Genomic DNA, 13,524 nt, shown 5'->3' with positions numbered 1-13,524 from the left:
TTTAGGCACCAGTGTAATTTTCATTCTTTCCTCTGTTTTTACAACTGCTGTGGTAAACATTGTGGCACATGTCCGCACATTAACTGGTTCACATACAGAAGGTCCCTACTGTATGCAGGCGTCATCTGTAGACATGTATGTTTTTTGCCAATTGTTTCAATACATCGGAGTTGCTAGCTGGGATTTTGTAACCTTGTCTCTTTTTGTAAGTTTTTACCCAGTTTTACCCAAAGGTCTTTTATTCCCATCTTTTGAGTGTGGTGTGGACTACCCAATACAATTCTACTTACTCAAAACAGGCATTTGTTTTATTGTTGGCTGGGGGTGAGTCAACTTAGCAGCAGCATCCGCGTGTAGGTTTGCCCTTGTCTCTGTTCCAACTTCTTCAACCCAACCAAGCACATTGCATTAATACATCAACCTCAGAAATGACAAAAAAATCCTCCATGGAATAAATAAGGAAAACTATGTGTTTACGTGTCATCCGGTGTCAAGTGGTTAACAAGGAACATAGATACAATGTAAATGCACCTTTATTTCCATGCTGCCATTAACTTAGGCTGTAGTTTATTCCATGAAATTTTAACAAGTGTAATTCAATCAACACACAAATATTTGTACTTCCCTCAAACTTTTGGAGGAAATTCCCATTGTTTCAGAATCGCTGGAAGCTTTCTGGAACTAGATCTTAAGAAAATGGAATCATCTGCTGCATGGATTCAATTCTTTAAAACAGTAGAATTGTACCAATTCCATTTGGAATCGATTCTCCTTTGATTTCTGCATGGATTCTCCCCGCACCCTAACAAGTGGTGCTTGTTATGCGGGCTTTATTTGTGAATCTTTCATGCGTGATACTGGTGTATGGTGTGGAATGGGTAATGTGATGAGTCATTGCTATAGACCTTATTCATGAGGAAACTATTTTTGATCGTGTTCTCGGAATGCAATACAATCAAATTCAAAACAATCTCTTAAATATGGGTTCCCAGCCTCACTTTGTTTTTAAATGTGGTTTAAACACTTGCATACTATTTATGACAAATTTTAAATTATTCTGAATGTAAACTGGCATTAAATTGTAATAAGCTTTTATTTCTTGCAGTTGTTTTTACTCTCAAGTTTCTACAATGAACAGTTTGCTTCACTTTCAAGATTGCCGCCACATAAATACATTGTATTTTGGTGGTGTTGGAATGGCTCTCACAATGTTGAAAAAAGGACAGTAGTTCACATGTAGCTGTTCATGGTGTTAATAATAACCACTTCCTGCTGGGGCAGTTATCAATGTTGATGATATGCTGGGCCAGAATATTTATCATTTTTTTCTGTTTTCAAAATTCTTTAAAATTCCTGTCTTCATTTACTGGACACTTACAACACGTGAAGGACTGTCTGGTGTCCATTCTAGCCTGACGGACAAAATCTATTGACACCTGAGTATTTCGGCCAGGCATGCAGCCTTGTAAAAAGAGCCCAGATTGTGCAGAGTTAAATAACTGTCTTTTGTTCATGAACCTGGCTCAGTGTGCTGCTGACCTCCTTTCAATAGGGGCCAGATTAGCGTGCAGCGGTGCTGTGTGACTCATCGCTGTGGTGGAGCGCTTTTGTCACCGGTGGTAATCCGCTCAATCTAAATGCCCCGAACAGTGGTATAATGTTTCAAAACATGGCTGGATTATCTCCACTTTTGAGAGTGAAAAATTGTTGGTAATTCCCAGTACGGTCTTTTGTTACAAGGCCCTGTTCCCTTTGTCCGAGTTCGGAGACACCCCGGCCATGCATATAAAGCATACGTGTCCAGATCCGGAATCCTCTAGGATCTAGAAGTTGCAGTTTGCAGGTTTTTCAGCTTCCTGAGAGATCTGACATATCAAAAGTACTGTATGTCATTCCCCCCCAAGTTTTTTAGTTTAGGCCTTAAGAAACTGTTGTGAAGAAATTGTGTGTTCAAGATCAAGCATATTACAACACAGTCTGAATACCATCTCCATGTGTGCCCTGATTGCTTGCTTTTTATTGTACTTTCAGATCCTTGCCAGATACAGGTCTCAGTAGTGATGACTTACAATCCTGACAAGATAGGAGGCAATCCAGTTGTGAGAGGGGCAGACAGAGCAAGCAAGCAAAGAACACTAAATTTGTGTGAACCAGTCAAGGTGTTTGTTATGCCTAGACCAGCTAAGAAATGAGAATGCATCCCTTGTGGTGCATGAAAATGCGACGTGTTGAACACAAACTCCCAGAGCATGACACATGGATAGGTGAGAGTATCCAAACAGTGCAGGAATGAGACATGGTATATTTTAACTTTGTTGGTATGACGTTTCCCTTTCATAGTTACTGTGTTAACATGCCTATGACAAGCTGTGCTGAGCATTTGCAACCAGCTTCTGCTGGAATATACAATCTGTTTGTGCAAAGGCCTATGGCACAAGCACAGTTGAATATTTCCCAACCAGCCTTTCCCTCCATTGCTAGTGAGGAGCACTTCTAGTCTGACTTCTATTCTAGTATTGCTCAGAGCTTAGAGCATTCTTTTCAAAACTGAATTAAAAATGATAGAAAGGTAAATTAGAATTAATTTTGTTGTTTCCTGCACTTTAAATGAGCATGAACAGTATTGCCGGTTTAGCAGCCATTTTTAATATGCATGGTCACACTAAAGTTAGTCATTGAACAGCCTACAAACTAATTGGCACATTGTCCTGTACTTGTGCGTGTTAGGAGACACCAAGAGTCAGCAGCCCTACAAAGCTCCCAAATAATTTGTGTACCAGTTCCAGTCACATGCGTCAACTATTTGATGGATTGCTCTTTTATCCCCAAGAAATAGAACACTGCTTTTTACGACTTCAGAAGTTATGTTCAGGGCATGGCTTTTTAGAGGTACAATGAAATGTCCATGTTTGTTGACCATTGTGAGAGTGGGGCATCCATTTTAGAAAAACTCTCCCAAAAGCAAAGTTAAATAAAAATCCTGCAGGAATTAAAAATTTAGCAAAGGGTGTTGTACGCATTTATGGACAGACTTTCTTCGCAGAGGCAGGGCTACATTTCGTATTTTCAGATACACATGTAAGAAGAATATTACAAAGATTTAGTGCCATCAATCCAAACATTTATCAATAATTCACAGTCTTTTGCATGATACGCGATTCAGGGACAACAGAACATTTATTGAATGGCAGAGAAAGACCTATGGGCTCTTTGTAGGATGTTTGCCAGTGCTGGAAGATTTCATCTCCCAGTCACAGAAGTATTTCTGTAATCCTCACAATGACAAGCTGATTTGAAAGACATTAGGTTTATTCAAGTGTCACAGATTGCAAAATTATAATCAAAGGCAATTATACAACTGCCCTCAGTTATGGAACTGGCATGGACAATCTTATCAAGTATTCCAAAATGGTAACATCTACTTGACTTAGGTTGAGTTGAACCTTCTGATGAGAAACTTGAGTCCTTCACTCATGGCATTCTGACTCTTGTTGGATCACTTTGGTGAAAAGTATGGTTGAAAGATTGTTTTTCAACACAAAAATGTTTGAGCATGTATTATGATCACCAGTACAGAGCCTTTAATACTGCACTGATCTGTGTTCATCAAAGCATGTCAAAATGAGAAGGTAGTGCTTGCCCGGTATTTGTCAGCTATATTTGTCACGCTTGCACATTCCTTGTCATTTTGAAAAACATTAGGCTAACTTTGTCTCCCATTTTTACCTTCTTTTAGAAGTTTCCATACCTGTTGCCAAATAGACAGAAATAGGCAAAAATCAGTGGTTACATGAGGAGCAGAGTTAAAGGGAAAATGAAGAGCAATTATAACTGGGCTTTGCTAACGTTTGTAAGTCTGACCTTTCCCCTTCTTTGTTAAAGCTAGACTGCTATAGTCCCTTATGGAAAGAAATTTGAATTTTGTTAGCATTTATAAGCCATGCACTGTTTTAGAGGAACTATTTCTGTAACACTGTTATCATTCAACAGTTGCACACACAGGTACGTGTGCTACATGTACATATATACATCAAGGTTCATTCCAGAGATGTGAACTCACTTTGCTCAGTATTTTACCTCTGCATGCATGCTTCTAAAAATCAGCTGAAAATGTGCAGACAAGAATTGTTCTCATAAATCGTGTTATCCTGTGATTCTTTATTCCTCTTCTTCAGTCAGTAATTGCGGTGCCTTGGGCTGTTGTATGGCATTTCACACCATTGGTTTTGATAATGGCATAATGTAACACCTCCAGTTTGACAAGAAATGTGTACACCTGTATTTCCCAGTGAATTATGTCCTTTTCCATGGTATGTTAGCTTACATATAAATTATGTAAAAAGTAGTACCAGTTAAATAACCTGACTTAATAGAGCTTTTTTTTTAACTTGTTCTTTCATCCCTGTCCAACTTGGCTGAGTAGACACTCCTGAAGACATCATTTGTGTAGTTTTTGGCAGGTTGACTAATTTGAAATATCTAATAAAGTTTTGTACTTACAAATTTTCTAACAGTGTAAGTCTTGACCAAGAAATTGATTTTTTAAATATACATGTAGTTTTTGCTGGCCAAGTCCTTCCATTTAACAAAAGGCCATTTAAATTCATTTTAAAAAGAAAATTGAAAGTTGAAAATGGAAAATTAAAAGCAGGCATTCAATTTTCTTTTTTAGAATTCTTTCTAGAAATACGTTCATTCAAACTGTTTCGTTTATTCACATCCACCAAAGGGCTCAGAAAGAGGTTGATTAGGCATTTGAGTTAGTCCATAAGCAATCTTGTGGGAATTCTAAATCGTTCCAGTGATAGGTGCTTTCTGGATCCTTTATAGAATTAAATTTTCTAAGGAAAAGCGTTTAACAGTGGATGTCTTTGTAAACATAACTTAGTACAAAAAATGTATAAGCCCAGTTCTTACAGGAAAGTGACCACTGTAGGTTGAGAAAAGCTGATTAATGTTATCCAGGGCAATAAAGCAGTGAAAAGCCTGTAAACAAGTTTTTTTCATTTTTTTTCTTTTATGATTTAACATTAACACCGACTTTGTTTCCCTCAATTTTAACTTTTATAAGTATACACGTGTGTTTTAAAATTGTCAGAATAATCAGATATGAAACACAAAATGCACAGCATCTGTACACAAAACAAAAACTTCCCGATTTGACTCAAGAAAACAAACAAAAAGACAGGATACAAAGGAAGCATTCCCAATCAAAACAATGATAATTGAACAAGAATATCATACAAAACAACTTACAGTCAAAGATTGAAGGCATTAATTTCTCCAGTGCTCCTAAATTGAACACTCAAATTACGAGATTTACCTCTTTTGCACAAAAAAAATTACTGTGAGGCCACAAACCTATTTGTGCATTTTTCTGAAAACTACTTGAAACCTGGATTAGATCTAGCCTACTTTGGAAAGACCACACATCAAACCTTTCACACACTTCGGACCTGTTTTCTGTACTGCCTTTGTGAGTGTTCTTTCCAAGAAAACCACATAATTACACTGTATATATATCTACTTACTGATGTGAAATGGTGATTTAACTAAAGACATTTTCCAGGGTGCATACATGTATATCCTTGTACATGTATATATATACTCTTTCTAATGGTTTCAACTATCTTAATGTTCAAACATACTTAAAAATATGGTATTACATTACACACGCACGCTACATAAATTGGTGTTAGGGTTGTACAACAGAACCAGGTGTCCAAGTACCTTACCAATGATCCCCATCAATTACTAAGGAAGGTGCCTGTATTCACCGGTATAAACTACAGCTGACTCTTGTATCAAAAACATTAAAAGAGAAAATTCTTAGAATCCCATTTTGTCAATTTTTATGTCTTCCTTTGCTTTTTCACTCTTTATTTTAACCAAGTCCTAGCTTTCTCAGAGAACTTGTCTGGTCCCTGTATGTTGACTACTATCAGACAAGGAAAAGGAAAGATTTTGAAAGGTTTCTGTGGGGACAGGTGTGTACAGAGGCTGTTGATTAGCATTTTCAGTGTAGCACTTTCAATCTACAATCACATGTGCATTTTCATTTTCCTTAAATTTTGTACTTCGGTATCTACAAATACCTGAGTTCCTGTACTACATGTACACCTCTTCATTATAAATGCATTATTAATACTTGTACATGTATACATTTCAAGTTGTCTTTGAGAGATGATTTGTTTGTGTTTGTGAACAACAGGGGAACTAACCAGATTGAAATTTGTTTTTCATGAACAATGGTACTAATATTTGTATCATTTATGAGGTTGGGCCAAGTTACTGAACTTCAAATAAGCAACCCCTCAAATAAGGTCTCTGCAAGTATCCTTATGCTTATTAAAGCTGGTTCATACTTTGCACAAAAGCATCTATGAACATGATTTTGTGATGCAAATTTGCACTGCAAATTTGCAAAAGTTGAATACATTTCAGTTCTGGGAAATTTTGCTGCAAATATTTTATGACATCAAAGTTGCTTTGCTGTTTGTTGCCTTTGCCTGAAGTACATGTACATGTATGAACCCACCTTTAAACATCACACAGAACCAAATTTGAGAATAAATCTGTTGCTTGACTTGCTGTATAATTCTACTAACTCAGCTGAATACACCACCACCAAATTTATGATAAAGCACGGCAGCCTGTCTCTTGAGTGGATCAATGATGAGGTATGCAAATGTCTGTGAATGGTCCTTGTCACATGGGTAATACTGGTAGCCTGTCTGGTCCTGCAATGAAGCAAAAGATGAGAGCAGTTAGCTAACATTTTCATTTATGCTTGATACAAACACAAAAATACAAGAAGGAAGAAAAGGAAACTGAAATCCAACACTTGGCTTTGCAGTGTTGTGATGCCAGCATTAATACTGTACAGAGTAGGAGCAAAATGCATGAGGAACTCTCTCCATCATGTGTCTGCAGGGGGGGTGGTGTAAGTATATACACAGAGTAATAACTTTAATTGGTAGAAGTTGATGCACTTTCATGTATTTATACCAACCAGGACTACATTAGAAAGTTTACCCATTGTTATTAGTTGGCAGCAAATTACACTTGTAGTTTTTAGAAGTCAAAATGATAAAACTACCAACAGGTTTTCAACACTGCCTGTTTCATTACTATTTTCACAAAATATGGAGGGCCTCACGTTTCGATCCTAGCAGAATCTTTCTCAAAGGCAAAATGACAAGTGGACAGGACAAACAAGCAAACGGAGAATCAACCAAGCATGGATGAATGCAAGAGGACAAAAGGAAAGGTCAAGAAAGCCGCAGACTGGGTAAAGGGGCAAAGGGTGAAGGGGACTGCATGAAAGGCATGGTTGAACAACAAAGGAATGTAAGGTGGGAAGAGATCAAAGAAAAAATATGATAATTGTCAATTATTGCGGAGGAATATAGGGGAGGAAGACGAGGATGGAAAGTCATGACCAAGGGAACTCTGGGGGTTGTTTCTTCACAGGGGGTCTTCTCCTTGAGTGCAAGACTTCTAGGGACAGAGCAGGCCCTATGACTCCTATTTTTATGGACTCTAACCCACTTACATGTACATGACAATCACCTACATAATTATTTTCTAACAGGAATGTACAACGCAACCAATGAATCTGTTTTGTAATAAAGCTAATAAGTCTCACTCTACACCGGCATAGCTACGTTCTGTATCTCATCGTGCAGCATGTGCTGTGCATGTCACCTTCCATTTGAAGTGTTGCTGCAATGAATTTTCTTAGACACATTTTTTGGGGCAACTTTGTATTCTTCTGCAATGTTTTGATGATGTAGTTGCATGAATTACAATGACACTGGCATGAGCTGTAATTGGGCCCTCCATAAATATGAATGTCCACATTAATTTTGTATTCACATATAAGCTTTACACGAGAAATCTTGCTTAAAATAAAGAAAACATAAGCCTTCGCAGATGGTTGGACCAGCGTTCGTCCAGGTTTAGCCCACTTGTATATCACACTAGCCGCATGAGGACAACACTGGCCTCAATTTTTTCCACTAGTACATGACAAACAATGATGGGAACGGATCGCTACCCAGTACATCGTGGCTAATGATAAACCTTGACCAAAGGCTACAAACTGCTGTGAATATGTGTACACTGTATACAAAATGTACACAATAGGCTTGCGGTTTTAGCAGTTGCTGACATGAGTGACTGACATCAGTTGGACTTTTCATCATTGGTGTGTCGCATTTATGAACGCCTTGGACAATGATCGATGAACACTGATGTTCACTCTATCGTGTGATGAGCATTTCATGACAATGTCTTTTGATTGATTGATTTTTTTGGCGTGATTTTGGAAGAATTAAAGGTCTTTTCACTGTAACTTCTGGTCTGATGACTTGATCACTTGAAAGTTTTGCAGATTAGGCTTAAGGTCATTGTATCTCACGTGTGTTTCAGAGGGAAATTATAAACTGCGCAGGCCCCACTTTTAGGGTCATTTGCATGTACATGTTGTTCATGCATGTATATAGATATATAGATATAGGTATAAATTATGAAACCAGCTCTGACAAGAATGTACATGTACGCCACGGTACATGGTAACAGGCCACAGTGTACCATGCACTGTACGTGGCTGGATCAATTTTGTGCATGTAAAATATGTAGACCCTGCTGCACAGAAGTATCAAATATAACTCGTGAAAGGGAAGCGACTTAATACTAGCCCGTGAAACCTGGTGCGCTACTTTTATTCAGTAGCTGGGGTGACCAATGATTAATGAAGAGAGGACAATGAAATACATCATTTAAGACATTCCAAAAACGGGAATCCATTACGTCGCTTCGGTAGCTTAGTAGGTAGTGATTTGAGCTACAGATCCGTAGTCCCTGGTTCGAATCCGACCCATTTGTGCTATTCATTTTCCAATTTTATCATTGTGTTTGGGATTTCCTTTTGCAAAAACAGAGTCCAAGCATGAACCCTCTAAGAGTCTTGAGAAAAAATAGCAGACCAAGTTTCACGGGTTAGTATCTAGTCACTTCCTCGTGAAAGTCGAACAAAAAAATCTAGATACATAGAACTGATTGTATAGGTGAAATTCTGGCCTGTCGTATTAGTCCAACGGCCAAGACCAAAATAATGGCAGAATATTTCACTTTGTGGAGAAATTATGAAACTTGGCACACATGTAGGGGACCCCTATAGGATCTTTTTTCAATTAGGAACTAACTCTGAAACACTCCCTGGTGGCCGCCATCTTGAATTTCAAAATGGCTGCCATATTGGGCACACTTTTCCCTATGACTCCAAAACTAAGGCAGATAGAAATGCGATTTCAGTGCCTAACCCCCATTTTCAGAGTCAAGGAATCCGGTAAAATAATTATTTTGAACATCTGGTGTCGGCCATATTGGATTTCAAGAGGCTTACCCCATTTTCAGGGTCAAGGAATCCATTAATATTGTTACTTGGAACATCTGGTGTTGGCCAGATTGATTTGCAAGATGGCAGCAAGCCTTATATAAAATACAACATTTGAATTTGTTTACTATATGATAAATTAAACAACTTATTAATATCAACTTGTATATTTATGAAGTTCACGTATCTTGTATGAAGGATGAGGCATCAAGGACAAATTGGATATGTCGGTAGTTTTTTTATATATTAATTAGAATCCCGTAGGTTTAGAGTGCTGCCACCTTAAGCTTGTTCCACGTGTTTCAGTTAAGACAAAAGAATTTCATTCTCGTTTTAACAATGCATAAAGGACAAGTTGAAGACCTGTATGCAGACATGTTCAGCTTACATGTAACTAATAATGCATGATATTTGGCAGGTACATGTAAAGTGATGTTAACCACTTGCTGCCGGGTGGGTTTTTCTTGAGCAAGACAAGATGCCACGTCCTTTTCAAGATTTTCCGCTTTAAAAATTTAATGGTCGTTTATACCCACATGAAGGACTCTTTGGGCGCTACTCTAAAGCTGAAAGCTGACTTTCATTGACTTTTGAATATTTCAGCCAGGCCTGCAGCCTTGGAATATGAGCCCAGATTGTGCAGTGTTATGTCAGATTCTTTTGTTCCCGAAACCGGCACAGTCCACTGCTGACCTCTTTTCAATAGGGGCCAGATTAGCGTGCAGCGGTGCCGTGTGGCTCATCCTGAGGTGGTGGAGAGCTTTTGTCCCCGGTGGTAATCCTCTTGCTCTAAATGCCTCAAACCGTGGTATACTGTTTCAAAACAAGGCTGCATTATCTCCACTATTGAGCGAAAAAATATCGGTAATGCCGAGCAGCTCAGTCTTTTGTGCTAAGCACAGTCGTTTATTATAAGGGCCAACTCTTTGGTCCCAGTTCCGGGCTCCCTGCCTTTGCATATAAAGCCTATGTACTCGAAAACGGGTCACCAGGCAGGAAGTGGTTAAAAGCCTAAAGAAGTCACTCACATGATGGCTTCGTGTATATGGAGCGCAAAGTGCACTGATAGCTAACTCGAGGTGCAGCTCAGGCAGATAGATCATAAACTGGTATCAGGCTATTTGGGCTCTTCCACAAGGTGTGGCGTGGGGTAATAGGGCAATATTATGTCTGAGTCCACTCTTACTGCTTGATATAATATCATCATGAGCACATAGGTGCTTGAGCGAGCTCTACCTCCCATCACCGCTCTCGAAACTATGACGGGAGTAAGAGTTCGCCAGTGTTGTAGTACTCGTACTCGTACTCGAACTACAGTTCTTGTACTCGAGCTACAAAATACTCGGAACTCGACATCCAAAAATTGTACTGGAGCATCAAAGAACTCGTACTCGATTAACAGTACTCGATAAAAAAATCCTTTAAGTTAACTTACCACGGCCGTTAAAATAAGGTACAAAAATATCGAACCCAATGACCCGATATTCGATATGGTTCTGACAAAAAGAAGGCCGAACATGGGACCATTAACGTATACGACCCATTCGCCGTCTGTGCGCGTACTTAACCAGTTATATACGCAAATTATATTGTGGTACTCCAGAATGGTCCGGCGATTTACTTGGGCATCGGTAGTCTGGTTCCTGGATTCGAACATTCTAACGATGAACCCAGCATACAGAAAATCACAGGCATGTGAATAATTGAGTCTGGAAAATAGACTTCGCCGCGCCGTGCACGTTGTGTCAACTGCTGCAACGCACGCGTAGTGACCGTGACATTGCTAGCCAGATCACTTGTTCTTGTAGCCATTTCATCTGCATTCTGTGTTTCTTTTACACACTGGCAGGTCTTAGAGGCTCTAAATTAAGATAAAACTACTTTTGAATTAGAAGTACTTGTACTCGGAATTAGAAGTACTTGTACTTGTACTCGGAAGTGCAAGTACTTGTACTTGGAAACCAGTACTCGGCTGGCAAAGTACTTGACCTGTCTTTGTACCCGGCAGTCAAATTACTCGGCAGTACTTGGTACTCGGAAAAAAGTACTCGACTACAACACTGGAGTTCGCAGAAGTGCTGTTAGTTCAGGATTGCAAGGTTTTTTTTTATATTTTAGGTGCTGAAACAAACTGATGATGTCCAAATCTTTTAAGTTAGTCCCTTCTATGTCAACAAACGGTGCATCGGAAGGAGCAAAAAAAACCTGACTTCAACGGGAGAATCTGTGTCCTTTGCCAAAGAGAGACACAAGAATCGGTTGTCTTGCCAGGGAGGGGAAAGCGGTTTGCCAAAGGAATGGGATATTGTACATTGGCCCGAGAACTAAGTGACGCTAGAGATGCCGGCTTCAACCCACTCAAAATTGATTTTGGTAGACTTGTTTATGGACTTGGCATTAAACAAACACTTCGTGCACATGAAGCTTGCTGGCATAAACTGTGTAGAAATGAATACGGTCAGCTTTAGTTTGATAGGTGGAGAAAACGTAGAGCTCCCTGTGACGATACGCCTGAAGTCTCTCCTCGTAAAACTCGGAGAATGAGTGCAGATCAGAGTAAAACAGGCAAAAATAACACGTGCCTGTTCTGCGATGGCACTGACAGAGACCTTCATAATGCGTTAACATTTGCAACTGACAATACAGTGGGACAATATGCAATTTCATCATTTGATGGTATAGCATTGGCAGAACTTGTAGCTCACATCAATGAAGCCAGTAGTTTGGAAGGCACAGCTCCTGTCTTCCATCTAGCTGACCCCGCTGAGACATATCGCCAACGTCTGGTTGATCTTGGGATGGCTCCTGATTCTGGCTAAATACGCTCGGATGCGTCTCTGTTTCAGGAAGAATCTTGTCGGACTAAATATGTTCAACCGCTGCCAACACAATACATTAGCATTCCTGCTGAACAGGCTCTTCCTAATGATGCATATGTTCCTGAATACTATGGTCCTGTTAGGCCACCTATAGATGAACCATCCATACTGAAGGAGAAATGTAAGCTGGTGTATATGTGGCTGGAACACCAGATGAAGCTCTGCCTGAAGGAGACCCTGTGTGACTTTGATAATGTGTCTTGGGCAGCATTTCATACGTCAAGGAAAGAGGAACCCCCAGCTACAAAGACCAATGTGTCGTTGCTACCTTTTTTCCGTGAGAAGTCAAACTCTGTGGCTATGATCTCCCATATCTTACACAACAATGCCGCTGCTACGCAATTCCTCAATGCTGGACAAACACCCATCCTCACAATGGATCGGCCGTTATATGCCATAGCGAAGCAGATCCATTGGCGGTTTCCCAACTTGTATGGCAAGGACAAGTACATGTATGTCATTATGCTAGGGGGATTGCATACAGAGATGGCTGCTTTGAGGACGATCGGAGATATTCTTGACGGAAGTGGATGGACAGACGCTCTGACTCAGACAGACATTGTGACTGCAGGCACCTGTGAAGGATTCCTTAATGCATCGCATGTGACCAAACCCGCAGGGCCCATCAGGTTACAGCTTTGTATCAGTTACAGCAGAAAGCCTACTTGAACTTCAAGGAGATGGAACACAGTGACATGGTCAGATCGAAGCAGATGGATTCACAAGTGGTGTGCTGAGAGCTCAGAAATGTACCCACAGTTCCATTTTTGGCAGACAGTCTTAGATTTTGAAATGACTATTTTCCAGTTTGTGAGGTCCTAGCGAGTGTCTGATTTTGGCCTGTACATTGCATCGCAAGCTGAGTTAGTACCCTGGTTCTTCGCATTAGACCATCCAAACTATGCACGCTGGTTACTGGTTCATGTGAGAGATTTGTCAACCTTGGAAGAGAGGTGTCCAGATGTCTTTCGTGAGTTCAAACGCGGGACATTTACTGCCACGAAGACAAGCTGACCGTTCTCCGCCATTTCATTGGATCAGGCACACGAACAGATTAATGCACTGGTTTAATAAGAGCGACAGTGGAGCTGTTGGCCTAACTGAAAACCCTGGAGCACTTCGGAGATGGATAGTGGCTGGACCCGAAATAGCGAGACTAGTTGAAGATTTCGAGGATGACTTCAACGAAGGTGGGACTGCCACGACCCCTGATGGCCACCATGAGCAGACAAAAAGCATCCAAGA

At 39.9% G+C, this 13,524-nt stretch overlaps 2 protein-coding genes across 4 annotated transcripts in view; one reads left to right on the top strand and one right to left on the bottom strand.

Annotated features, from left to right (window-relative positions):
- The window catches only part of LOC110983236 (integrator complex subunit 4-like), a 144,104-nt gene extending 137,935 nt beyond the window's left edge, over positions 1 to 6,169 (top strand). For both annotated transcript variants that reach the window (XM_022242326.2, XM_087145891.1), the window contains one exon: positions 2,032 to 6,169. In XM_022242326.2, coding sequence (XP_022098018.2) covers positions 2,032 to 2,192 — 161 coding nt within the window. In that variant the 3' untranslated portion in view covers positions 2,193 to 6,169. The remainder of the gene's footprint in view (positions 1 to 2,031) is intronic.
- LOC110983237 (cilia- and flagella-associated protein 300-like) overlaps positions 4,126 to 13,524 on the bottom strand; it is a 33,172-nt gene continuing 23,773 nt past the window's right edge. For both annotated transcript variants that reach the window (XM_087145893.1, XM_022242328.2), the window contains one exon: positions 4,126 to 6,740. In XM_087145893.1, coding sequence (XP_087002019.1) covers positions 6,609 to 6,740 — 132 coding nt within the window. In that variant the 3' untranslated portion in view covers positions 4,126 to 6,608. The remainder of the gene's footprint in view (positions 6,741 to 13,524) is intronic.

The sequence above is a fragment of the Acanthaster planci genome, linkage group LG14 (assembly GCF_054643075.1).
Source record: "Acanthaster planci isolate LZ-2023a linkage group LG14, COTS_SCS, whole genome shotgun sequence".
In the NCBI taxonomy this organism is placed as follows: Eukaryota; Metazoa; Echinodermata; class Asteroidea; order Valvatida; family Acanthasteridae; genus Acanthaster; species Acanthaster planci.
The sequence above is the reverse complement of the archived record's forward strand: the minus strand, read 5'-3'. Positions and strand labels throughout refer to the sequence as shown.